The following is a 25,571-nucleotide window of genomic DNA, read 5'->3' as shown; positions in this document are numbered from 1 at the left end:
AAATGTTTTAAAGTTTTATGGATTCACCTCAAGGTTTGTGCCAAGAAACTACACTAAACAAATTAAGCATTAAATATAATCTTTTAAGATTTGTATGTGATTAAAAACACCAGTCCAAATCAATCACCTTTATTTCAGCCTTAGCAGGAAAACAAAATGTATTCTATTATACACAACACCGCATTCTCCTGCAGTTTCACTCTCATACAATAAGAGTAGTCTAGCCAAACACTATAAAGCTTTGTCCAGTTAGATGTACACAAAGGAATTAACTGCATAGTTAATGGAAACGCAACAGAATTCAAAATCAACATGAATTAGTCAAGCATCCCACTCTCTTTAATCTAAGGTTTAATCAATGACCAAAACTACCTGTACTCCTGAGATTCAAGTAGGCGTCCCCTCAGTACATCCAAAAATACTGTAGTATTTTGACACATCACACTGGCATAAAAGAAATTGGAACATAAACCTAAAATATGGACATTGAACTATAGTATATTAGGGCAGTCCCTGTTTTAGTCCTTCATATGCAATGCTGCAAAATGAACCTGAGATTATCACTTAGGTTTCCATGTCTGAACAAATCTGAACGAGTTATGCTAATGAAAATACTGTGCATCTGTTTATCTATGAATGTGTTGTGCAAATACACACAGCACATGAACCTGGTTGAAATGTTTTCAGTAGGTACTATGTGTTAAACAAATCCAAGCAAAAAAATAAAATAAAAAAAAAACTGCTTGGAAAGATAAAGCAAAGTTGATAAAATGTCATTACAGTGTATGAATAAAAATGTAACTTCAATCGCAAAACAATTGTGCAATTACACTGCATACAGTACACACAGCACAATATAGTCCTCCTTATTTATGTTGGGAAGAAAATGAGTTGTGCCCTACTGGGAAAGTTGTTCCCAACATACAGTATAAACAAAATGTGACTAATGATTACAGTCTTAGTATTGATGCATACTAGTAAATCCACAAGAGCTGAGCTGCTGAAGGACATACTTATAAGTACCTAACCTGAAGTAGTTCATAGTAAACCACAACATTCAGACGCATATAGCCTTCATGAAGACAAACTATTAACATTACAAAGGACAATTTTCTTATAAAACAGCTGCAATCACCTCTGTTAACAGCTTTGTCCTAATATAGGCTCATGTAGCAGGTCAAATTTATTCTTCATTTTGGATGGTTAAGCTATGCATTTAAACAGGCAGGTTTTTTTTTTTTTTTTTTAAATACAAGATGCCATATCATATTCTGCAACAGAGAAATAGTACATTTGAACATGCATCGGTAGAGAATCAAATATCCAGTATATTCACTAGTATCTGAAAGATGTTTATTAATCATACACTTGTCAAAGTGTAGGTGTGCTAAATTTTGAAAAAATTGCTATCCTTTGTATCACAGTACACCTGAACAAACTTTTTTGGAAACATCTGAGGCCATGTTTGAATCATGAAATGTGAAAATGGATTTAAAGAACATAACTGCACATTATCTCTGCAAAAACACAAAGGTCTCGTTCAAAATCAACACAGCAGTCAGCAGTATACATACTGCATAACATATGCATAGTAGGTTTTAACACGTTTTTACTATGGTTACCATGAATTAATTTTGATAATCCATTCACCATTAGTAACTGATTTATTACTGTATAGCCAATTACACATGGGCAGTATCTATAAAAGTCACCATGCTTTATCAATCTTGCAGTTTCATTTCAAATTGGGAAAAAAATTTCACAACAAATGAGCTATTAACACTGTGTGCTTCCATGACGAAATCAGAAAACAGCTTTACAAGGTCTTGTGATACGACCAAACACGTAGGAAGGACACAGGACGGAAGGATAGTGCAGAGGAGGTAGAGAAATAAAAAGTTGGGTGGATGAACTGTAACAAGGTGTGGCTTGATGGATGGATGGATGGATGGATTGAATGTTCCTACAGATCATTTTATTGGAATTCTATTGATAACATCCAAGTTAATTTCCTGTCAGCTAATATTATTAGCAGCAAACAGTAACATTAAATAAACTTGGACCCGTTCAGAATGTTTGCATGGAACTATCAAATGGTGTACAGTTTGAGGGAGTTTTCTTGTCTCCTTACTGTCCTTCCTTCTATGGTTCTCCTCCCTCTCCCTTACAGCTGGATCACATCAGATACCATGCAGCCAATCCAGCCAGAGCAGCAAACCAAGCAGCAAACAGGACCTGGCCTGTTGGGTGTCGGAGTACGGCCATGGCAAGCTGACAGGCGTATGCTGTTCCACCCGATGCCGCTGTGACACAGAGGGAGCATGAAAGTAAACTTTCTCACAATAGCTTTATAAAAGCTTAATCATGGCACAGTGGTACAAAAAGAGAAGAATAGGATCATACCCATTTTGGCAGTATAGTAGGGACACTTGCTAATGTCTCCACCCATTGCCCCATGGACGGGCATGCCAGCATCTAAAGCATCCTCCTGGATGGTTTTACCGATCTCGTCCAACTCCTCAAACACCTGCCAGCACAAACATACAGCATGTAAGGTTATCAAGCTTGTTGCATACTGTATATTCTAGCAATTGTTCGTGGATGAAACAACCAGACAGGAATGTCTGTTTTTGGCTAATCCAGCAAAGTTAACACCTGACAAATCTAAGTATCATCATTAATAATCACACTCACTGATGTAAAAACCATATAAAAATCCAATACTGCCATAAAACAGAGATATTAAAGGGATAGTTACCGTGGCATAAACGGTATGGCAATATCTCTGATAGTAGACAAATTCCTTTGTCTGACAATATATATTGTCATATCACTCAATTCTACATTCAGTAATTACCAACGTACAATCATCCTTCAACAATAGAGTAAGCCTAACACAGTATTACATATGCTTTAGCCTTTTGTATTAATAATTCACTGACTTTACTGCTTATCAGTTGTAGTGGTGGATATAGACCTAATATCAATAATGACTTGCCTAGTCTTTACATAGAATGTTTGCAGGTAAAAGAAAAGACTGACTGTGAAATTTTTAGTGACCTTAAGGGAAAATGTTCACATGGAAGTCTTAATCAAAATGCACTTCCAATGCCATTTCATTAGGATAACATTAGACGATGACAGTGCCTTCAGTTATACACATAATAAAACTTTCAATGTGTGTATACAAATTCAGTAGATGATCAAAACAGGCACAAGCAGCACACATCTGCTGCAAGAAAATCCTCCTTTAACCACCTCACCATCACCACCAGGGAACAAATCACCCACCACTAGTGTTTCCAAACATAGCTTCCATTTCTTCAATTCTCTATCTCTCCAACCTCCATTCCTTGTCACTGGCCTCTCACCTCCATGTTGAAGTTAAAGGCCTTGACAGCCTCTTCTACCAGCCTCTTCTTTGTTTCCATGTCCAGTTCCAACTCGTTCATCCGACTACGGTACAACTGCTTGAATGCTTTGGCACTATGGATGCCATCAAACTGATAGAATTCCAAGCCCTCCCCGGTGGGCGGCAGCTTCATGGCTCTCTGCGCCACCTTCTTTAGCACCTGGCCCCCGGACAGGTCCCCCATGTAGCGGGTGTAGGCGTGGGCCACCAGCAGCACTGGGTCCTCCTGCCCTACTTGATGAATACGGTCTACATAGCGTTGGGTGGCCTGGGAGCAGCTGACCTGGCTCTGCCAGTCAGGGCCGTAAAAGTACTCGAGGTCACGGGCCAGGGCCTCGTGGCGGTGCAGCTCTGAAGGAAAATACAGAGGGGCAAAGTGGGGGTGGTCTTTGTTCCTTTCAATTTCCTCCTCCATGGCTGTATAAGTATAGTAGAGTGCCACGGCACCAAGCTGGGGAAGCAAGAAACATTTATTTACTCATCTTACTTGTTTAGTAAAGCACTATATTGTAACAATCTCCAATCTCCGTAATTCAGACTGACCTTGAAGAGCTCTTTGCGGATGCGTCCCCTGAGGAAATCTTTCACAAACTGGGTGTTCTCAGCCTTTTCATGAACCTCCTTGGTCCCTGCTGCCAGCACCTCAGACAGATCCTCGGGACTGGGAAAAGAAAAGAGAAAAATATGGCAGTATAATGTATGTTTGAAAGAACCACAACAACAAATATGATTTTTTTTTTGTTTATCTTATTACACTGTTTCTATGATGTTACAACACTAGTGGGATATTTACCCGAGAGTGTCTTCTTTTTCCTCATATACCAGCCCTGCTCCATTGGACACATTGGCTGTTACCTCCATCTTCTCTGCTGACTTTAGTGGTGTGTTCCTGTATGCCAGTTAGTTCACCCTAGAATCAGTAAAGGACGTCAAATTAGCATTATATTTACATTCAAATTATATGGCATCAGTCAAAGGTTTCACCACATTGCACATATGAATCTTGAATTTTCAGAATAAACAAGGGGAAAATAACAAGAGGACAAAGTAAGGCTGTAGCTGCAGTGTTCCCTGTGGTTCTAGAGGTCTGAGCTATTGTGCACCAAAACAATAACACACAGGAGCAACATATATATTATACAGTACATTATTAATTACAACTTGCCTCGAGTCAGGGAGAAAAGCCACAAAACATAATTTAGACCAAACACAATAAATTACACCTTTTCTCAGTAGCTGTTGTTGTCGCTGAGATGAGGGTCAAAGGAAAGAGGTCTTCTGCCAGTTGATTCAGCTGCTTAAAGCCTTAGAGCTTAATTACTTTGAGTCCAGGCTTGAACTTCATGAACACAGTCAAACAAAAAGCAGCTCATACAACACAGCACAGGCCTTGTAGTCCGGTAAAGTTGGAAATATATTCACACCAGCAGGAGATCAGTTATGTGTTAAGTAGTTTTGTAGACATTAATCTATTTAATATTTAAACTATTTAATATTTTCCCCAATAAATATTGCCCAAAATTATGCAAGAGCCTTTTTTTCAAAAGTAAGTGTTAGTATAGCCAGCAGGAGGCTAGGGGCACGTTATTCAACCGGTTCAATCTCACGGTTTCCGGGTTTAAGGTGATGTTTCCTCAAAACAGTGTGAAGCGATGTGTAACGGACTTTGAAATATTTTTTATCCAATACATCCATGGTTTTATCCTGTTTGGTGGGTGTTTCAGAGGTGTTACCCAATCAGCAGCGACGTGTGGTAGAAAAAGGCAGGTTCAACGCAATCATACATGAACGCAACGCCGTTTCAGTTTAAATAATGGTTTTGGTATGTTTTATCGGGACTAAGCGCGCACCAATTCTGCACGCTGAGAGAGAAGACGTAAATGTGACGTGAGCAACCTGTCTGAAAGTTCTTCTGGTAGCTGTGCCAAGAGAAATCTCAATCATTCCGAATCTTGCAGAAACGGAGAGTGTAGGTATATGTAAGGAGATAACATAGGCACAGGCTAATTACTGCTAACTAAAATGCTAGTTAACATTAGTAATTAAACTTAAACAGCTAACGTGAGTCGAAACTGCCTGCGAGCTTCTCCTGTACTGTACAGTAATTTGTCTACTATGCGACAGAAAGTCGCGTGGTTATGACACAATCGTTAGCCTATTTTTACAAAAACGCCTGCTACAGAGCCATAACGTGAGATACAAGGTAATGGAGCCTTTTATACATTGTCATGTTTCTTTAGAAATAAACAATGGACAAATAAAGTCTTTAAACGCTTCAGATGTAAAGTTATTCGCTGTCAAAGTGACGTCAAAATGAATGGCAGTCAATGGAATGCTAACGGCGGGTGATGGCTTGTTAGCATCAAAATGGCGCCATAGGAGCTACGGGTTGTTGACAGACGCTTACCCCCTTGGGAACGATGGACCCTACTCGCACTAAACGGGCGCCATCTTGACTACAAAACGGAAGGGAGCCCTTGACCGGCAGCTGATTGGACGAACGGGTCACGTGGGTCTGGCTGGTCGAGAATTTCAAACTGAAACGTGTTTCTGAAAACATTTTAAGCTAGAAATAGGCCATAACGTTGCTGAATCTGTATTCATTTTAGATCGACGAGGTCAGTTTAAAAGATTTTCGTCAGATTTTGAGAGGTGGCGGGCCGAGCCGGCCGCTCCTCATTTGCATACAGGAAAGCAGGCTGGAAAATCACGTTCACATGTGTTGCGTTCATCACGTTCATCCCGCTCGTCATTTCCGGTAAGTGTTTTAAAATAAGTGTTCATTTTGGGACAATACTAACCATCGAAAGTGGGCACTACAGCAGTAAGTGGTCAGTGCACATTAGCAGTGTACCGACGGAAGTATGCGGAATGAGACACAGCCCAAATCTAATAATTAAACTATTGAATATTTCCCGAAATTATGCATACACTTATTTTTTTTTAAGTAACGTCAAGTGCTGTAACGTTAGTATAACCAGCAGGATTAACGTAATTTTGGTGACACAACTTTGTATAATAATGAAGCTATTAAATATGTTTATTGTCTCTTCGGTGATGCACTTTGTAGACGGTCCCTGCTCATAGACCAGTATTATTTGTCCAGGTCAGATTTACGAATCATTTTGATGAAAATGAGGTTGTCTACCTTACTACAGTAGAAAAGATGCGTCGTTTGTGTTTTAATAACGTTTCGGTTTATGAGTTATTGTTCCAGGAAGTTCGAATCTGTGAAAATCGTTCCAACTTTACCGAACTAACGTTAGGCCTTCTGGTGTTGCTAACGTTACCACAAATCCCAAAGAATAGTGTTGTATAACGGTGAGTTGTTACAGTTATTTAATTCAGCTCAGTTCCTCAATCTAATCAGAAATCATAACCTCAAGCCACCTTTCATCGATATTTGAATGTACATGTCTCGTTTGTTACTTTTTACTGTAACGTCATCTAAACGGCTAGGAGTATCATTTTGAAAACAACAGCTAACTTGACGCCATAGATGGGATCATCTATGGGATGACGCTAGCTAAATAAACTAATAGCTAGCTAGCATTTCAACAAGCTTAACAAATTTAAGATTTGACGAGCGACGTTACATTACATTTTAGGTAGAGATGGGCAGGTGATTCCGAAGCTTTTTTCAGTCCTGCGAAGCGCACTGTTTCAATACAATAGTCTCGGAGCTTGTATCTAAGGAATAGGCCTACCACGTGAATGATGACGTCCGAAGATAAACGTGACTGCTTCAGAAAGTGCTTCACTCGTTTGACTGTTTTCAAAGTTTTGGTGCTATACTATGTTATTATGCTTAGTGGAATAACTGAGAAAATATGGCGATGCACACTAACAGGCCATGCTATAACATACACTGATATTATAGCAATATGCTTTCTTTTTTTTTAATTTAACCTCTATTTAACCAGGCAAGTTAAAAAAAACAACAATTCTTCTTTACAATGGCGGCCTATGCTCTCTTGTAGCAATTTATGCTTTATACAAGTTAGTGCTTCATCTTGTTGAGAGGCAAGGTTTTTGTTCAACAGTTCATACCATTTTCTCATGCAGGCTAGAAGAGAATAACCACAAGATGGCATTCCCAGCAAATACCATGGTTTGGCAGGTTACAGCTTCCCAAACAGTTTGAATGATTAAAAAGCCCAATCAAATCTTTTTTTTTTGGCTAATCCATAGTTGTAGTTTGAGTAACTGAAAGTACACAAATGATGTAATATTACATGATTGTTTTTGCTATATATCATGCATGAGATGTTTCCGTTTATTCATGGCAACATTTTCATTCCTCCATCATTCTTGAAAGTAAGACCGGAAATTAAAATTAAACATTCCTAATTTCGCCCCCATGTCAGATAAAGTACACTTTGGCAACACCGTCTGTTGCTCTCTAAGGCGCACACTGAAATGATTACAAAGATGTAATTCTGACAACCACATAACAACGTCATTATCATGCAATTATCTCCGTTACGACAGTGTTTATTGCAGTGTTGTTAATTTGGCTCATCAGTTCTTATTTTATAGTGTATAAAGTGACCCTGGGTCAGTCTTTCTTCTCTTCCTCCTTTACACAGGGTTACCTGAGCATAACATCAACACATTTAAAGCTGTAACAGACTGACTCTCTTGCTTGTGGACACTTCAGTAGAAACGTCTGTCAACACAAAGCTTATACCTTGTATTTTCTACATTGTTAGTTTTCCATTGCTTAATAACTACAATTCAGAATTTAGCAGAACCAAAGTAAAAAAAATAATAATAATAAAAATATTAAAGCTACTTTTATGGAATTAAACTGAGGAGTTGGGCATCTGGACCCACAACAAATCTCAATACCGAATGCTCATTGTTGAGTCAAACTCAATTGGAAAAACTAAAGAAACAAATAAATGAAAGGTGTGAGATTTGCAGAGGTGTACGGGGGCAGAACCGGAGAAGGGCACATCATGAGCTTGACACGAGTGTACTGTGAACACAGAGTGTACTGTGTACTTACAATGAGTGCTTTCAGATTAACAGGTGTATGTCCTGAGCCGGCCCCAAACACAGAGGCAACCAGAAGATTTGAGTATTTCTTCAGTTGTACATAAAACATCTTGGTCTGTCCCTCTGGAACAACCAAAACAAGCTCCCTTCCTGTTATCTTGTTTGTGACATGCTGTTGGGGTACTCTGCCAATTACAGATCATAGTTTAATAAGGATTTTTCAGGCGTTTTTGTGTACATATGATACACGCATGCTGCTCATAAATTATGTACGAGGTAGTTGTTTGTTTGCTGAGCAGATTTGTCCATTGGTTAATGAGTGTACGTCCATGCATAAGTGTTTGTGTGCGTGTGTGTCAGAGCCTGATATTAGTCTGGCAGCCGGCTGCAGTGTCAGATGCAAGGTTGTTTGAGCCACAGGAGGCTGGTGGGGGGAAAGATGAGCTAACAAGATGATTCACTTCCCTCCAACAGGGCTGGCAAGCTGTTACCATTTCATTAAATTGCTTTGGTAAGTGATTCTGTGCCACTGATGCAGTTTAATAAGAGATGAGGGGGAGCCCTTGGTCTAAAAGCTCTGAAAGGGGAAAGATTGGAAACATGCATATCCTCTTGGATGCTAATTTGTGCATTTAGAGAGAAACTCGCAAAACAAAATGTTTGGCAATGATTCTTTGACTCTATTTTGCTGCCATTTTGGTTTTGTTTGTCACTTTGGTCAGCTGAGGACCCCATATGTGATATGCTGATGGCTTGGACAGCTTTCAAATGCTGCATCAAAAACTCTCACATAAACACACTGAAATGCAGCAGGAGGTCCATTTCCTGTTGCCATACCACTCGTTGACATAGCAGCTGTGATCTGATGCTATTGATCACATCATGGAAATCAGTAAAGCAGAATAAATGTGACTAATATAGGAGGGAAACATCAAAACAGTACAAAACCAAAGAGAGATAAAACAAAAAACAAGAATAGAAAAATGAAACATGACAATATCTGTTTTGCACATGACCACATGCAGGGTAAAATGTGAAATGGAAATAAAGTTAAATAGACTTTTTAAAAGCAGATATTTGGACTTGTCAAACGTGTGACTGTTAACATCATCAATTGCTGCATTGCATTGAATTGGTATACTTCAACCTTAATTCCACCTGTGCTTTTCTTGCTGTGACAAGTCAAATTGTCTGCTGTTAAAAAAGGGATAATTCCTTTGGGATCAATAAAGAGTCAGTGCTCTGATAGCAAGATTCAGATTAGCAAGATTTACTCAGAAAGTGAAATGTCAAGTTAACAACAAGATATACAGACTTTTAACAGCAAGAAAAGAAAATGGCGATGATCACCGAGGAGACACGCCAGTCAAATCCAAAATATGAATATCTTTCTCTGAAGTTTACTGTCAATATAGCAGGAGAGCCTTGTGTCTTAAAACCTCTGGCAGTTTGAGTAAAGATTGACATAGAAACGAATGAGAAACAGCCATTCAAGTAATCGTGCACCTCATGTTTTTAATAATGTAATTTCAATAAAATGCAACTTTGCTCTTTTGTTACTAGTTTCACCAGTATTGTTACTGGCTGATAACACAGTGAGAATATTTAGCAGCATGACAGAAAAGGTTTGGGAAGCACTGCTCTTAGCCATTCTAATTGATTGTAACAGTGCATCGGATATTTTGTTTGTACTTGTTTTTTTGGGGGGCATTTTAAGCCTTTAATTCCACAGGACAGATGAAGACATGAAAATGGAGAGAGAAGGGGAATGACATGCAGCAAATGGCAGCTGGTCGGAGTTGAACCTGCGGCCGCTGCGCCAAGGAGTAAACCTCTATACATGTGCGCCTGCTCTACCAACTGAGCTAACCCAGCCACATTTTGTTGGTACTTCTTTACTTCCTGATAGAAAAAAAATAACTACAAAACAACTAACTATTTTGCCAAAAATGCACATTGTGTAACTAAGAACATTAATTATGGCTTTGTTCCACTTTGACGTGCCAGTAAATCCGGTATGCACACTATCAGGGATCCGGCGCAGCTTAATGTAAAGCAGCCACCTGTGCTTGAGAAGCCAACGTTTTTGCTGTCAGAAAAGGTAATAATTGTCTGCATACAGACTTTTTTTGTATCATGACTAATAATCATACAGTCTTCTAATTGACAATCTACTGTAGAACAAAACACCCTATTTTGGTGTGAGGAGCATGATCTCAGGTCAAGCATTGTCGGTAATTTAGAAAACAATGCTGATTACTGCGACTTCAACTTCCCTGGTGCTTCTGTGGGAAAGAGTGCACAAATCAGATGCAATGGACCAGAGTGATATGGCTCTGCAATGGACATGATGCTCTGACCTATGGCAGATATAATCTACTGATGTGGTCGACAACAGCTACTACATCTGTGTATAAATAATTTTGCCTCAGTGTTGAGGCTTGGTTGGATAATTTACAATGTTACATACAAAAGCAATTATCCTAAAATATCCTGTTTTTATTAACTGTCACTCACAGGGACAGCAATGGTTACATAAAATGAAATAGCCTACTTGGGAACATAATTACATACTTTAATTCATGCTGTTATTAAAATGTCAAACTGTTCTTTAGAGTAATCATTTGCATGGTAATAGCCTACACATTTTATGACACATTGACACATGACCTGATTCTGATTAAGAAAAGGTGCGAGCAGAGTCTTCGAATTGATTACTATCTGCTCATTCTTCTCTCTGGTGGTAACAAAAAAATCGTTGCACAGTTCATAGCCTAAAATCTACATACCGCACATGATGCAAACGGTGCAAATGAGCTGTTGTGGCAACATAGAGGGGCAGCGTCCTTGGTAACAACGACACTTCTCGCGAGAAGTGAGCACTTTGTTGCCAGGTTGAAGCCCATGCATGTGTGGGAGCTAGGTTACAACGTGTTTGATCGAGTTAAGTTAAACAAATAAAATTAACAAATATACGGTATTAATTTGCTGCAGTGTTAGACCAGTGTCATGACGATGATACCCTTTTGAACATCTTCACATTGCATCACGGGGACTTTTTTTTTTACACCAAGCACGTCCTACACGGAGATATGACTTCCGCATCCGCTACGTATTCGGTTTCGCGGGTCAGCAAATAAAAGCTATCGTTGTTTTAATGGAAAGATGTCAACCAACGAGGTATTTCCATTTTGCACCTTTGTGACAGATCGGCATTTCAGTAAACATGCTAACGTTGATTCATATTTTTAAACCAACAGTTTGTTAATGGTTTCTTGCGTGTTGTCACGGCAGAACAAAGTCACCACAGCGCGACATCCAGACACAAGCATGTCACTGCTGTTTATGGTTGAGCAAGCTATCAAGTCATGCAAAGCTGAACAAGCCAAGATTAACGACAGTATACAACTCTACAGAGAACTATTACACACCTTGTGAGTACATCTGAGATATTCACCACACTGTTTTATCAGTGCTCAGGCTCTCATTTTAAGTTTAATGTTACAGCAACTCCAAAACATCATGTCAAAGAAAAGTATTTATATAATATTATATTGTAAGAATGTACGTTAAGGTATGTACATGTAAATATACTTAATAGATAATAGATGCAGATGTTTGATCTTTTGTTAAGGTTGCGTCTTGTGTATTAGACCTATACCATATTTACCTCTCGTGTCACACAGCTAGCAAAACGTAGTCAAATTGTAAGATTATCGAAGTTATCAGCCATAGTTTGATTGCATAAGTTGAATATCTGTGCGATCACGCACTCATCCGGCGCTGTGGCTTAGTTGGTTAAAGCGCCTGTCTAGTAAACAGGAGATCCTGGGTTCGAATCCCAGCAGTGCCTTTTCCAGTACTCGAAAGTTTCAGTTTCTCCACCACTGTAAAAATAAAGGGACACATTAAGTGACTATTGTGTATATGTGCTAGATGTTCAAATAAACAAAATTGTGGTCAACTTTACAGTGGTACCTATGTTTAAAAAGCCTTTGTTAACATCTAGGGCAGGGGACTACAGATGACAAATAGCCTTTTGGCTAATTCTAGCTTTTCAACCCATGGGAAATCATGTGTTTTTATTAATTTGCACTGTCCTCTTTCATAAATAAACTGAACTGTGAACTGTTTGTACTGGTAAAATTGTTTCAGCTGAATCAACTATCATTTGGGATCTGTGGTAAACTGCATCTAGGCTATTAAGAGTAACATTTTAATTCTATCAACAGAAAAATCTATAAAAACCACAAGTTTCATATAGAACTGCAACTTTGATGTTGCCCGTTAAGACTAAAAGTCACATTTTTAACTTATTTCAACAAGTTGCTTGTGCAAATATGATTTATTATTATATAATATTTTTGCCTAGTTGTGCTTCACTTATTGTGCTCCTCTTGGTTATTTTGAGTGTGTAGTCACATGAAGTCTTTTCCTCGCAGAACGCCACAACCAAAGACGGACTGTGATGAGTCAGAATGTGCAGATGGTGCTGCTATAGGTAATTAAAAGATATGAGTTTATTTATCAGGTAACTGTAAATAAGTTAGCTTTGAAGGCAATTTTTCCATCTGTTGTCCCTCGCTTTATGTTAAAAAGATTCTAAAAAAAATGGGATTAAACATTACATGTAACGTGATAAAATAAATTGTGCATTTTATGATTTTAAGTTAATGCAGCTAAGTAGAGAGAGAGAGATCAGAGCAAGCCATGTGCAAATGTTATGACTGTGCCTGTTCTAAATAGTCACACTTCTGTATTTCATTCTTGTTATCTAAGACATCATGTATTTAAAGACACTTTCAGGTTAAATGGTAAAATAACTAAACAGTAATCACATGTTTGCATGCTGCTATCTTCACAGACACAGTTACCTCACCAGAGGAGAAAGAAGATATGGAATTGCTTGAGCGAGCCCTGGAGAAAGCCCTCCGTGTCCGCACTGGCACAGGATCTTCTAAAAAAGCCTCAAAAAAACAATCTGCACCTCGAAAGGAACCCGGCACCACAGCTGTCACATCCAAAGAGGGAAGGCAGGCATCTGCAGCTTCTAAAGGAAATCAGATGACCACCAGATCAACCTCTAAATCTGCCAGCCTTGACAGAAAAGAGCACAAAAAGCCTGGTATGTCAGTATCCTCCACACTGGGCTCAAAACCTTCAGCTAGCTACAATCCTGGACAGTGCAAAACCGCAATCCAAATAACCAGAACTGTCCTGTCTCTTCAGGTGGAATTGTGCATCGACAGGCAGCAGCAAGGAAATCAGAGCAGGCTGTCTCAGCGTCTGGCTCTCTTGATCAGGGTCAATTACACACCTCAACCCTCCACTCTAAAAACCAGACTATTAGAAGCAACGTGCTGAGTGGAAATGACCTGGGCAGAGCTGCAGCTATCTCCATTCCTTCAGATAACACTGTGCCTGTTTCACACACACAGGGGTCTGGAGCTCACAGTTTACTTCGACAGACTGGGTATGTTTTTACACAGCTGGACCATAAAGAAAACCACACAATTTTTTACAGTAACAGTCGGAAGGGGGTAAACATTTGTTATTTTTTATAATAATCATTCTGTTTGCCTTTGCTTAATGGCAGGAAAGCTTCTGATCAAACTTCAAAATGGAAATCTCTGAGGAGCAAGCAAAACAGGTGGCCAAAATCAGTCTGTTAATATTGTGAGAATTTTTCAACTGTTTCCACAGTTTGTGTTTGGGCACTAAGTTTCCCTCGTTTTTTTAGGTTATGGGACAAAGTGGTTGCCCTACAGAGGAAACCTGCGCCTGGGAGGAGTCACTTCGTGGAGAGAATGAGAGCCACGGTATCCTTCCTTTTTTTAGTGAAGCCTATAAAAATGGCTGGAAAGCCTTAGACATGGTTTCCATGTTGTGTAATGTTGAGTTTGAAAATATACTGTAGTGTCACAGTTAGTTATAATTCCATTGCTTTCTGTTAGCCAGCTATAAGAAATTAGCAGAGGATGTTTCTGCACAAATTTGATTATACACTTTAATTCCACCAAGCAGTCCGATACCCGGTGTGTTGTCCTTGATCCTGTCTCTCTGACCCCTCTAGTTCCCCAAGGATTGGCCATGTGGCAGCCCGGATCAGACCAGGGTTCTGGTCAACAGACTGACTCACACAGGGCATGACCTCACCCAGCACTGCCAGACAAAAGAGCTTCTGGCCATAGAGATGCCAGAAGCAGCCACAGAGCTGGGTAAAGACTGAACACATGACACATGCAAACACACAAAATTAGGAGTGGAGGAATGAGGAGAAATGAAGCTGATATTGATGACACAAGTGTGTGGGTAAGAAAATCATAATTTGGGAGGAAACTGCACAGGGAGTTGGCAGAAAGTGGCTTTCTGAGAGCTATTTAGACGGCTATATCAGTGACGAGCCTCTGCCAATCCTGCTCAGGACCCTGGAATGAGCAGTTAGAGACATGTAACAATCGCCCTGACTACAAATATGAGACCAATTAGCACTGTGCAATTAAACCAAACAACTCCACTATCTCCTGTAATAATGTTGCATGTGGAATTCTGTTTTTGTTGTTGTGTATTTTTAAACAGGTGGTAAGGCAAACAAGAATGACTTCTTTCTGACACCTGAAAGGTTGTCGATGACAGCAGCACAACTCCAGAACTTTGCATACCAAGCGAAACAAGGTAGGAAATAATCCAGTTTCACCACAACATAGTCTACCTTTTCAAACCAAGTGTTCCCCCTTAAAAGAATTACATGTCAACCTGACTTTGGTGAATGAAGGTGGTCATGAGCTGAAGAAGATGCATTATTAAAATGATTTATTCCACAGCACAGACTTGCATAATTATATGCACATTTATGTATTTAGGATAAGCCCCTCGAAATAAATGTTCTTGTTTTTCGAGTGGGTCCTACACATAATACAATCAAAGCAACAACATTTAAAGTGGCGACAGAAAACAAACAAACAAATTGATTTACAGGCAAAATAAAAAAGAAAGACTATCCAAAAATAGTGAATAAATAAATACAACCGTTAAATGGCTACAAAGTAGCCAAGGACAGATGTTCATTAATGTCACTTAAAACATGTACAACTTGCATCATTTAGAGGACATTGGTAGAGAAATCATGAGCCTGTGTTTGAATTATCATGTCTGGGTGTCAGGGTATCACTCACTCAGTATCTACAGTATGTAACATGGTGTCATTTCCATTACCTTCAACGATACTGTTATAATGAAGCTGAATACCCCGAGATTTTCCATTCACACCACTCAAATGACCATTTCACCTTCAGGGAGAGAGTTTTGTTTATGTTTAGCAGTTATAGCTCCAGTGCAGCGCAAGTATGTTGCTAAAGCCAGTGTGTGAGAGAAATTTCCAGTAATTTTCTAGCTCCCTTCTTAACCCACACACCTCCATGTTTATCTTGTGTTGTGAGCATATGCATCCAATCCCGCATCAACGTTTTAGTAAGTATTTTGTTTCAGAGAGTTTAATTTTTAAGGGAGGGATTATTTGTTTATTGCATTTTAACAGCATTTGAAAAAAGGTTGTGTTGAATGTAGCGTGCTAACGAGCTAATGCAGCCTCTTCGTCTTATGAAGAGGCGTATGGAAAATGAAAACAGAGCCGCGGTGAAACCTCAGTGCCAGATCAGTACTTTCCTTGGCCTCCTCTCCGTGTGACGGCGGGGTTTTAAAACTGTCTATCCTGACGTGGCTAGGCAAGAGCCTAGCTATTTAAAGCTGAGGCAGCAGAGCAGAAAAACGTTTTAGGGTACGGTTGCTCACGCTCACGCTCTAAAAATAACCATATTTTCCGTCAGAGTGGGAAACATGGGATCGATGGAGGCCAGAGGCAGGTTGTCTTTGCCCCACTGGGGCAAATGGTGCGTGGGGAGATGGGATGATTGCACCCCTGCCCCTGACTATAACCTACACGACAGAGGCAGAGTTCAGAAAGCTGGAGAAGCTGAGGATGAGTGTGGCACTGCTGCAACAGGAGATGTACCTCGAGCAGGTAAGGGTTGTGCGTTTAAGTACCTGGTAAAATAGCAGTTCGTCAGATACCCAATTGTGGTAATTGATTTGTCAGTTCTGCTCTGAGTAGTAGTCAATACCTACTAAGAAATAATGTGCTGACAGTCTTTTCTTCTCTGTGACAGGCTCTGTTGGACACTCTGTCCCCTCATCTTTCGTCTATAGTACCTGGGCCTGGATGTCCCAGCCTCAATGTGCTGAGAGGCATGTACTCCCTGCTGGGTGAAGGAGGGGAGCGTTTCCCTGCCATAGTCCTGGACTGTGAGCTTGACTGACTACAGAGCATATTACACTGAGTTACTAGTTATACTCTGTTTACCTCCTCTTTACATGCATACGATAAATCAAATATTACCTCTCAGTATAATAATAATAATACAGTGCAACAGCAGCTGAATCATAGCCCTCTGACACTGTCAAAAAAACTAGAACATAAAGTTCACAACAATAAAATAAATTGCAAGACCATTATATTGGATCGCTTTAGGGCAGGCAGGTGTACCTAATATAGTGGTAACTCGGTGTATATTTGTCCTAAAATCAAGGTGATTACTGTGAAGAATCTGTTTTTTTCATGTGCTGTGACTGTATTTATTTAGTGTCTGATGCCATGCAGTAACTTGCATGACTGAAAAAGTCATGTTTATTTATTTATTGATGTTTCTGACTGTGACGTCTAATATTTAAAGGTTGTTTTTTTTTCGTTTTATTTTCAGATAATTTACTAAATGGTTTATTTAGCTTTAGAGGCTCCGAGAATGTTCTCAACCCATACAGGAACATTAAACCCTTCAATTTATCTGAAATATTAAATATCACCAAATTTGGATTGGCATGGATTTACGAATAATGAGATACATTTACTACGTGATATCAGCATGTGGCAAATAGATTTTACAGTCTGGAGTTTTGTAATTCCAGTTGGTCTTCTCAGAAATATTTCAGTTTGAACAGTGTAGGTTTTTATTTTTCTAATGGTTCAATGCTAGTTCCATGTTTAAATTCTATTTTGATTTAGATTTTTGTTGTATAATTGTACTGCCTTAACACTAATTAACGCCTAGAATAATGGAAAAACGTAACCCGAGGTCAGTAATGGAGCTCTTGCAACACTGACTGTACCAGCAGATGGCACTCAACTCACAGGAGAAGGGACCGTAGAACACACAGGTGACGAATGTTAATCGCTTGTTTAGTTAATACTGTTGCACCAAAAGCAATCAATCAATCGGATTCAATCCGTGACCTAGAATTATATGTGGAAATACGACTACCTTTCATAAAATACTAACAAGTATTTTTTTTTTAATGTACTTATCAGTGTGCTGCATGACTGTTGGCCTGCTGGTCTGTGGATTTAAGTGATTTTAAAGGAACTATGGAGGGGCTTCATCCTATTTTAATCCTGTCTTTCACCGAAAGCAGCAGGGACGCCATGTCTTCAGGCTCATCCTCCATGTGTTCCAGTTTCTTCCTACTGTCTGGCAAATTAAGGTTTCTGAAGAGCTCACAGAGGGTGAATAATTGTTTTTTTTTAGTCATGAGACAGACTTGCAACCTTTCCAGTTTGTTTCAGTTCACGCTGAACCCCCAATGCTCTACTATAATGTTTCTCCATATGATGTGTTTGATTTCCATGCTGTGCTTTCATAATCTTGTATACACTGAATGATATAAAACACGTATGGGGCCAATGTGATGTCTCTGTGATCTGATAAAACTGGTAATCGTGGTTTGGTTGTGTGAGGGCGTATGTGAGATGTAGAAAGGCTTGGTGAGGCCTAAAAGGCTCTTTCCCACAGATGACGTGTGGATGGCAGGGGCTGTGCCAGACTGGGCAACAGGTGGCGCTGGGTTCACACAGCAGGACGTGGGTGTTTGAGCCCTGCTACACCAACCCTCATGTAGGCTACACACAAACACGGGGACATGCACACTCAAAGCTGGCTGAGTCACAAAGATGCCTGGGGGCCTGTCTCTCTGCATGCTGCAAGCTGGAAATGGTATGCTTCCCTAAGGAGAGGAATAAAAAGATTATAAAAAGGAGATGACTATTTTAGCTTCACATTGTTATCAAAAACCACAGGAGTACAATGATTAGGGCAACTGCTCCTGGTTAAACCAGAACTACAGTCACACATGTTTGCAAGATCTCTGTTCCAGCACCAGATGTGTCTGATCACTCATGGATTGCAGCCATGTTATCTGTTCGCGACTGTGGAAATGTGCTGCAACTTCAACACGCCTGGATCAGTGTGTGTGAAGCGAGTAAAGGAGGAGGCAGGGAAGCATCTTTGAGATCACGTCAACACTACACACAGGTCCCAGAGGGAGTGGCGCCTACGCAACTCAGCCTTCCTGCGACCTGCTGCCTGGCTCTGGCTGTCCCCAGCAGAGCAATTCCACTCACACCAGCATGGCCTGGCCCTGCCCAGGTTACCCATATCTCACGCATTTGTCCTATTTTTCTCACGGTTCTTTTCGTCACATAATGGAAGATCCCAATCAATTTCACTTTTCAAGGATGAAGCTTTCAAGGATCAAGCTTCCCATGCCGGCACTGCTGTATGCCACAAGTAGACCTACTCACACAGAGAGGAACAGAGATGAATAGCCTATTTGTGGTACACATTCCTTCCTACTTGTTCACTTTTTTCAACCTTTTCATTTTTCTTTTTGTTTAGCCTTAGTCCAGTGCAGCGCTGGAGTCCAAGTACAAATCCACAGAAACCGAACAGTGCTACCAAGAATCCACTTCTCTCCATCGAATGCCCATTGAACACGTCTTTTCTCCTGTACCCCGCCCCTCAAAAACACATTCCTCACTTCCCCTTTTTTACTCTTTGGCTCATCTACAGCTCTGTTGCAGATTGAGCTAACAGGGATCGTTAAGTCAGTGTGGTCATCAGTTAGGCTGCATTACGGTTCATTATTTGATTTCCCCCACCACTCAGCCGGTCTAAGCTAGCTTCCTCCGTCAAGTTGAATTTTTCTGTCAAGGCAAAGAAGACAGAAAGAGTGTTTAAACTAAAGTTCATACTGAGGCATGTTTGGCATTTATATAAGGATATAAGGTATTCCTTAATCTGATAATGTGTGCATTGTGGTCATTAAAGAGTAAGGATGCTTTTATCTCATTGATGAGAAACTTGTTGCTCAGCTCAAGTCATGCCAGTGTTTTATTAAAGCATAGAGATGTTTTTTAAAACTCATAATTAAATCTCATTAGTTGCTGAGTTGTTCCTCACCCACATCTCTTCTCTTTAGACACGGACTCATGGTTGTAATGCCCACAAAGCTTTAAGAGATGACTTTTTAGACCTGTAGTGACTTGAGGTCAAATCATTTTTGCGACACAGCTTTCATGCATATCAAAGAGGCATGTTGTCTCATCCCTAAAAAAAACTTGAAATCACTGTTTGCTTCCAGTACAACAGTACACATAAATTCCATCGCCTGTCAGCAACAAATTGCCATAATTAGTATTAAGTTCACAGTTCATTTTCTAAAAGCTTGGAAAGAAAAAAGCTAAAATGTTGCCATATCAAATCCAATAGCCTAATGCCTGAAGATAAAAACATAGACATTCAGTTGACGTTATAATGTAGCATAAGTAAGTTTAGAAGACGGGAGCTGTCAGGATTGATTTTCCTTTCATGGAAGAGAGAGATCCTGGGTTGCCTTCCATACAGAAAAGACTCTGGCACCAGCAGTGCGTGTGGGTGGGAAAGCAGTGGGGGATGCCTGTGTTTTTTGAGTATTTCTGTCACGTGTGGGCATGCTCATTAGTGTATTTATTACACTTATATTATAAAGGCATTGTATATTTGATGTCCTCCTGCAAATCAGTGTCTTTAGGTGTCTGCATGCACATGAACGGAGGAGTGTGTGGGTGGTCTCGCATTTCTGTTTGCTGTTGATGTCCAAGTGGGAGGTAGTGGGATTAATGTGAACACCATTGATATATACCGGTAATTGCCATATGGAGGTGGCACATTTGTACTGTTGTGGTGCAAAGTAAGATGGAAATCTTTAAAATCTGAGATCATGAAGGATTCCCCTTTCTCCTCTGATTTCCAGTCAGCAGTTAGGCTTCTGTATTCCCAAGGGGAGGCTTTTATACTGCAGGAAAACAAAAAAGAAAAAAAAAGACTAATTGAGAGGCAGTGATGGGGAGATAAAGAAAAGAGAGAGCAGTCAACTCTTCTCCCCTCCCCCTTCCTGTGCTTCGTCAACTTCTATTCTCCCTGCTTCAAAGTTTGACGTCACACAAAAGAAGACCAATCAGAGCTCTCTGACATCCCTGTTTTTCTTCCCTGGCTCCTCCCCTTCCCATATTTATCCCCCGCCACTACATTCAGCAGAGTGTACAATGTACTGCCAGAGAGCCAGCAGTGTACAGCGAAACAGCAAGAGAGGGAGGGAAGGAAGAGGAAAGTGTGAGTGGATTTTAGTGCTGACTTAGAAGCCTTCATCTGACACGCTCCAGTAATTTTTTTCCGTCTTACATAGACCTTCTTCTCCTTTCTCTATTTCTTCCTTTTTCTCCAGGCCAGAGCTGATTGCGAACGTGATCCAAGAGGCCAACGCTGCAACCTGGCTTTGGGATTCATAAGCCCACACCATCAGGATGGGCTGTACAACGGGCCACTTGGCTTGCCAAACCCAGCCCCAAACCAACGCGGGGCAGGAGGGTCAGTCCCTGGAGGCTGGTGGTGCTAAAGTCCCTGACGTGCTCTCCTCTCTGGAGCGTCTGTCCCAGGCCACTGGAGGCATGGAGAAGTCCTGGTACCGCTGCATCTTTCCCTTTGGAATCATCTCTTTGGTGATCGGCGTCGCAGGAACTGGGGTGACCTACACCTATAATGACCTGCCTCAGACTAAAGTGGTGTCAGTGGTGCTACTTGTCGTGGGTGTTTTGCTGTTGCTGATGGCCACCACCTGTTGGATTGTCCACAAGAAAAAGAGAAGGAAAAAGAAAGAGGGAGGATCGTTCACCTCTGAGCAGTGTCCCTTGTGAAGCACATGGGGAAAACAGTGGTAGGAACTTGAAAGCAGAGACATACCCCAGACTGGGAGCTCAAGGGTTGGCTAAAGAAAACGCCACTTCATCTCCTCCCAGCGCCAAATCCCCTCTATTCTTTCTCACAGAATTTCGCTCAGCTCATACTGGAGAGAACTTGAGCTGAGAAATCATAGAGAGTGGAAGGACAGATTGACAGGACACTAAGTATCTGTTTAGTCTGTAAAGTTTGGACCATTTTGGATTAGCAAGGAGGGATCACCAATGCCTCACACTCTTTAATCATCAGACAGCAGGTGTCCAGTGTCAAAACAACCTCTGAGGAGACACACACAAATATGCATTGCACACTACATGCACATTTACACGCACGGATACACTCACATATGCACAAGTAGTTGCAGTGGGAGCTCGCGCAGACACCTAACACGCTATGCAGAGCTGCTGCCGGAGTCAATGCTAGTGTCACTAAGCACGTCAGTCACAGCATTCCTCTTGCCACAGGTGACCCTTCCAAGAGGCCAGAAGTGGGCCAAAGACGGCAACCTGATACCCAGCCAAAAGACCAGCGCACCCACGTCAGCGGCCAGCGTCATTCACTCGTCCTGTGACACCGCAGCAATGTGTTGGGGAGCTTTTTTTACGCAATGGGAGAGTGGAACTTGAGTCCAGCAGGATCTTACTGGCATCTGTGTGGACGATGAGCTGGAGAGAGCAGAGGACCTGCTGGGGAAGTGGAAGGTGTTTGTGTGTGATCAAATAAAGATTCTGGTTAAACGGAAAGACTGTTGGACCTTGGGCTTCACAACTAAGGAACAAAAGATTTGCACATATATCCATGTCCACACCAAGCAAGAGAAACATTGAGTAAAGCAACATACTCTGAAAGGCCTTCTGTCGCTTCAGCTACATATTACAAAGGATAGGGGCACTGACTGACTGATTGCCCTCCTGTCAATGTGTGAGCATTTACGCCAAGCTTAGTGTCTTCGTGGGGCACCTCGACCCCACACAGGGCAGTCCAGAATTATTGAAGGACACTGCCTGAGGGGACATGCCACTGAAGGGACACTTTGACTGATCCTGCTCCCCCAGGGCCCCTCCCTCTTGGTGCCTTAAGCAAGCACTCATGGAAAAAGGCTCTATCGCATTCCCCTGTTTCCATCTGAACCCCTGAGAATTTCCCCCCCATGTTCTTTCTCTCTCTTTATCCCAAAATGACTCCTCCTCCATCCCATATTTCTCCATCCTACATCCCCAGTTTAGTTTCTGACTTGATCCAACTCATTTCTCCATTGTCATATAACCCAGGAGGAAGTGTGTACAGCCTTTTGACATTTAAATTAAGACACACGTATACACTTTAACATAAACCCCACAGTCCACAGACATTAGTCTTTATTGCTCTGTGCCAAAAAAACAAAAACAAATTCCTAGTGGAAAGAATATTGTCTGAAAACATGGTACAAGGCTGTTCTCTAGTGAATAATGATTCATGTTTGTTCTCTACGTGACTCTGGGGTTTCGCTTTCATATAATGTTTCTTTTAGAGAGAATATGTGAATGTTACTGCACTCAACTCTGTGAATAGGTGCTTTCTGTTGGCGCAGGTTTACAGGATAAATCACATAATGGCATTTTATTCTTGTCTTAAATATTCTTGTTTCTGTCACTGAATGTAACGTGGGATGGAAAATGGAAATCCCAGAAGTAGTAAGTGCAACATACAGAATGTATAGAAATTGGGTGTAGCCTGTTTGTCTCCGTGTGAAGGACTGTGTACAAGCACTCCTTTGTCCTTGAGAACTGTCACTGATCACTGTTGCATTGATTCTGGCCACCAGATTAGTGACGCTCATGCTGAGTAAAGTCTGTCTATGCATCCAGAGGTAGCAGTTAACACAATGCCAAAGACTGTCCTGGAGGCCAGCTGCTTCAATAGACATGCAACCAGTCCTTTCTGACACATTTGTTTGCGTCTCAGTGTGCCATTTAGATGTACTGTTGCATACTGATTGTTAGACAAACTCTGAAGGGGAATAAGGAGGCAATATTGGAAGACAAAAGCAGAACATGGGAAGTCATTCCTTTCACTTTTATGTGAGAGTGGGGAGCGATCCCTGCAGTTTGATTGGGTTCAGCCATCCTGAACAGAGCAGTATTATTCTTAGGGGATATAATGCATTACTGGCAGCAGCAGTGTAAATGCCAAGTTAACCCTGGAGCGTAAGTCTTCTCTTTTCATTTTATGTACTGACAAAAAAATAGGACTAACAGATCAGTCTGTATTCGCAAACATCTGCGTACTGCATGGCCACATCAGCCCTTAATCTCTTTCAAGTCAAAGGAAATGCCCATAAAGAGTATTTATGAGTATGTTCTTTTATTGCTCAGTTGATTGCAGGTGACCAGTATTTGTTTGTCAGAGATGTGAAGTGATTTCCCTTCTGCCTTTTGAAAAAATAAATGGGAAAGTCTACCTCTCTCTGCTGCTTGGGAAATACGTCCCTCACCCAGTAGACGGCCATGCTGTCTGCCAAAGTAGTTTGTCACTCCAGCGAGTGACACTATATATTGTTTGTTTGTGTGCCCTCTATTATTTGGTGCTGTATATATGACAATTTTATATTTCTACTGTATATTTCTACTTATATGTACATTTTAATTGTTGTATTAAATAAATGTTATGTGAACACATTGGTTTGTGCAGGTTCTAGTTTGTAGCTTGAGGTGAAACTCCCCAATTTATTAAATGTACTTAGTATTAAGCTACTTTTCTTTGGGAGATTATTCAGAATCATCCAAAAAAATAGAGGCACTACGATCTATTTTGATCGATCTGGAAGAACATCAGGGAGTGGTTAGTGAGGAGACTAACACTGTTTTGACTATTTTTTTTTAGTGTGCACATTAGATTATAATTGTCACCACACTTAACCATTTACATAGAACATAAAAAAAACCATCTTTGGTTAACAAGACCACCTCAGCTTCCCCTGTGCTTGAAATTTTTATGCTGTATATAGACACATCGCCATGTGCTGTCCTGCCAGCTATGATGAATTAATCAGATACCCAGAGATGTGTGATCCTTTGGTTGTTAGGAAAACAGAGTGGCCAGTATCAAAAAGAATAAATGACACCCCCTACTGGCAAAATAATAAAATAGGCAAACTGCCCTCACAGTGACAAACATATTCTGCGTGCTATTAACTGCAGGGCTTTGGTTCAGTTCACCTGGAGTTGATTATGTATTTTAATAAAAATTACCACTTTTTATCATTCAGTGGTATTTTTGCTGGGAAACGGCTGTGTGGGTGTGGATGGAACTGTGTTTAGGTCTGGATAAAGGGTGGGAAGGCCAACAGGGGCAAAGTGCAGATGGAGTGGAAGTGGTCAGTTGGATTGCTAGGGTCAGCAAAGACTACAGGAAACCGGATGGAAGCAACTCGTCCGCCTCTCAATCTCCAGAACTTGGCCTCAGCCCAAGCATTTAGCACTTTTTGGCTTTTATCATTCTTTGAATTATACAGAACAGACATCGGTTTAAAATGCAAAGCCAGAAAAACAGGCAGCATGACGTGACATCATTAGGTCTGGATTTGAGCCATACTGGGGCCTGATGACTATATTTATGTTTTGATAAAACTCCTGATCAACTGAGTCTGTGCAAAAGACAGTTGGATAGAGTTACATTTAAAATCTGCTTCAGATATTATGATATTATGTCTTGGAGACAAGTGTGGGTGGAAACCACACATGCCTGGCCAGACAGTCAAATTAAATTACTGGCAAAATAAAATAATAATACAAAGTCTCACTGTAATATAAACAAATGTGATGAGAAACTATTGGATTTAATCACTCAGATACTTGAGAGTGGAATAACATAACACTGTCGTGCACACTGAACTGATTTTTATTATTTCTGGATATGCATAGGAGATATGCCAATTACAAAAATAAATTGCAATTTTATTTCTATCCCGCCACTTCCCATCTTCTCTTAATCTCCTGTCTCTCTTTCTATCTCAAAAGTCAGTCAACAAATGTAAGTGTTTCAGGCCACAAAAGCTTTTTTCAAAATGTGTTCTG

The 25,571-nt window shown here is 40.6% G+C and overlaps 3 protein-coding genes and 1 non-coding gene across 8 annotated transcripts; 3 read left to right on the top strand and 1 right to left on the bottom strand.

The window, feature by feature from the left end:
• Positions 1-113: 113 nt before the first annotated feature.
• Positions 114-7,196, bottom strand: hmox2b (heme oxygenase 2b). 4 transcript variants are annotated; one of them, XM_031312423.2, is made up of 7 exons: positions 7,014-7,113; positions 4,636-4,751; positions 4,206-4,322; positions 3,956-4,073; positions 3,372-3,863; positions 2,404-2,527; positions 114-2,303 (listed from the first exon to the last, which is right to left on the bottom strand). In XM_031312423.2, exons 3-7 carry the CDS (start codon positions 4,271-4,273, stop codon positions 2,176-2,178), a joined length of 930 nt encoding a protein of 309 aa, XP_031168283.1. In that variant the 5' UTR covers positions 4,274-4,322; positions 4,636-4,751; positions 7,014-7,113; the 3' UTR covers positions 114-2,175. The 4 variants fall into 4 exon arrangements, with proteins under 4 accessions (XP_031168283.1, XP_031168285.1, XP_031168282.1 ...); XM_031312425.2 differs by lacking the exons at positions 4,636-4,751; positions 7,014-7,113 and adding an exon at positions 7,120-7,196; XM_031312422.2 differs by lacking the exon at positions 4,636-4,751 and having other exon boundaries at positions 7,014-7,171.
• Positions 7,197-11,304: 4,108 nt separating this feature from the next.
• LOC116059381 lies at positions 11,305-18,148 on the top strand. Its single transcript, XM_035996454.1, is given in 11 exon segments — positions 11,305-11,593; positions 11,708-11,847; positions 12,856-12,914; positions 13,278-13,613; positions 13,616-13,886; positions 14,010-14,063; positions 14,154-14,232; positions 14,487-14,631; positions 14,993-15,088; positions 16,240-16,433; positions 16,579-18,148. Coding segments are annotated over 11 exon segments (1,539 nt in total). The 5' UTR covers positions 11,305-11,578; the 3' UTR covers positions 16,729-18,148.
• On the top strand, positions 12,193-12,266 carry trnat-agu. Its single transcript has one exon. It is a non-coding gene; the product is annotated as a tRNA-Thr (tRNA).
• Positions 17,176-24,173, top strand: LOC116059384 (transmembrane protein 100). 2 transcript variants are annotated; one of them, XM_035996456.1, is made up of 2 exons: positions 17,176-17,969; positions 21,005-24,173. In XM_035996456.1, exon 2 carries the CDS (start codon positions 21,084-21,086, stop codon positions 21,471-21,473), a length of 390 nt encoding a protein of 129 aa, XP_035852349.1. In that variant the 5' UTR covers positions 17,176-17,969; positions 21,005-21,083; the 3' UTR covers positions 21,474-24,173. The 2 variants fall into 2 exon arrangements, with proteins under 2 accessions (XP_035852349.1, XP_031168286.1); XM_031312426.2 differs by lacking the exon at positions 17,176-17,969 and adding an exon at positions 20,773-20,892.
• Positions 24,174-25,571: the final 1,398 nt, after the last annotated feature.

This window comes from Sander lucioperca, chromosome 21 (genome assembly GCF_008315115.2).
Source record: "Sander lucioperca isolate FBNREF2018 chromosome 21, SLUC_FBN_1.2, whole genome shotgun sequence".
NCBI lineage: Eukaryota > Metazoa > Chordata > Actinopteri > Perciformes > Percidae > Sander > Sander lucioperca.
Note: the sequence above shows the minus strand (reverse complement) of the source record. Positions and strands in the feature narration are given on the sequence as shown.

Bases quoted from the DNA above. Each gene is read 5' to 3' on its own strand.
- hmox2b (XM_031312425.2), bottom strand. From the start codon at position 4,273: ATGGAGGTAACAGCCAATGTGTCCAATGGAGCAGGGCTGGTATATGAG. The intron at 4,074-4,205 runs GTAAATATCCCA...TTCTTTTCCCAG, and splicing joins GAAAAAGAAGACACTCTCGG to TCCCGAGGATCTGTCTGAGG. The intron at 3,864-3,955 runs GTCAGTCTGAAT...TTGCTTCCCCAG, and splicing joins TCCGCAAAGAGCTCTTCAAG to CTTGGTGCCGTGGCACTCTA.
- LOC116059384 (XM_035996456.1), top strand. From the start codon at position 21,084: ATGGGCTGTACAACGGGCCACTTGGCTTGCCAAACCCAGCCCCAAACC.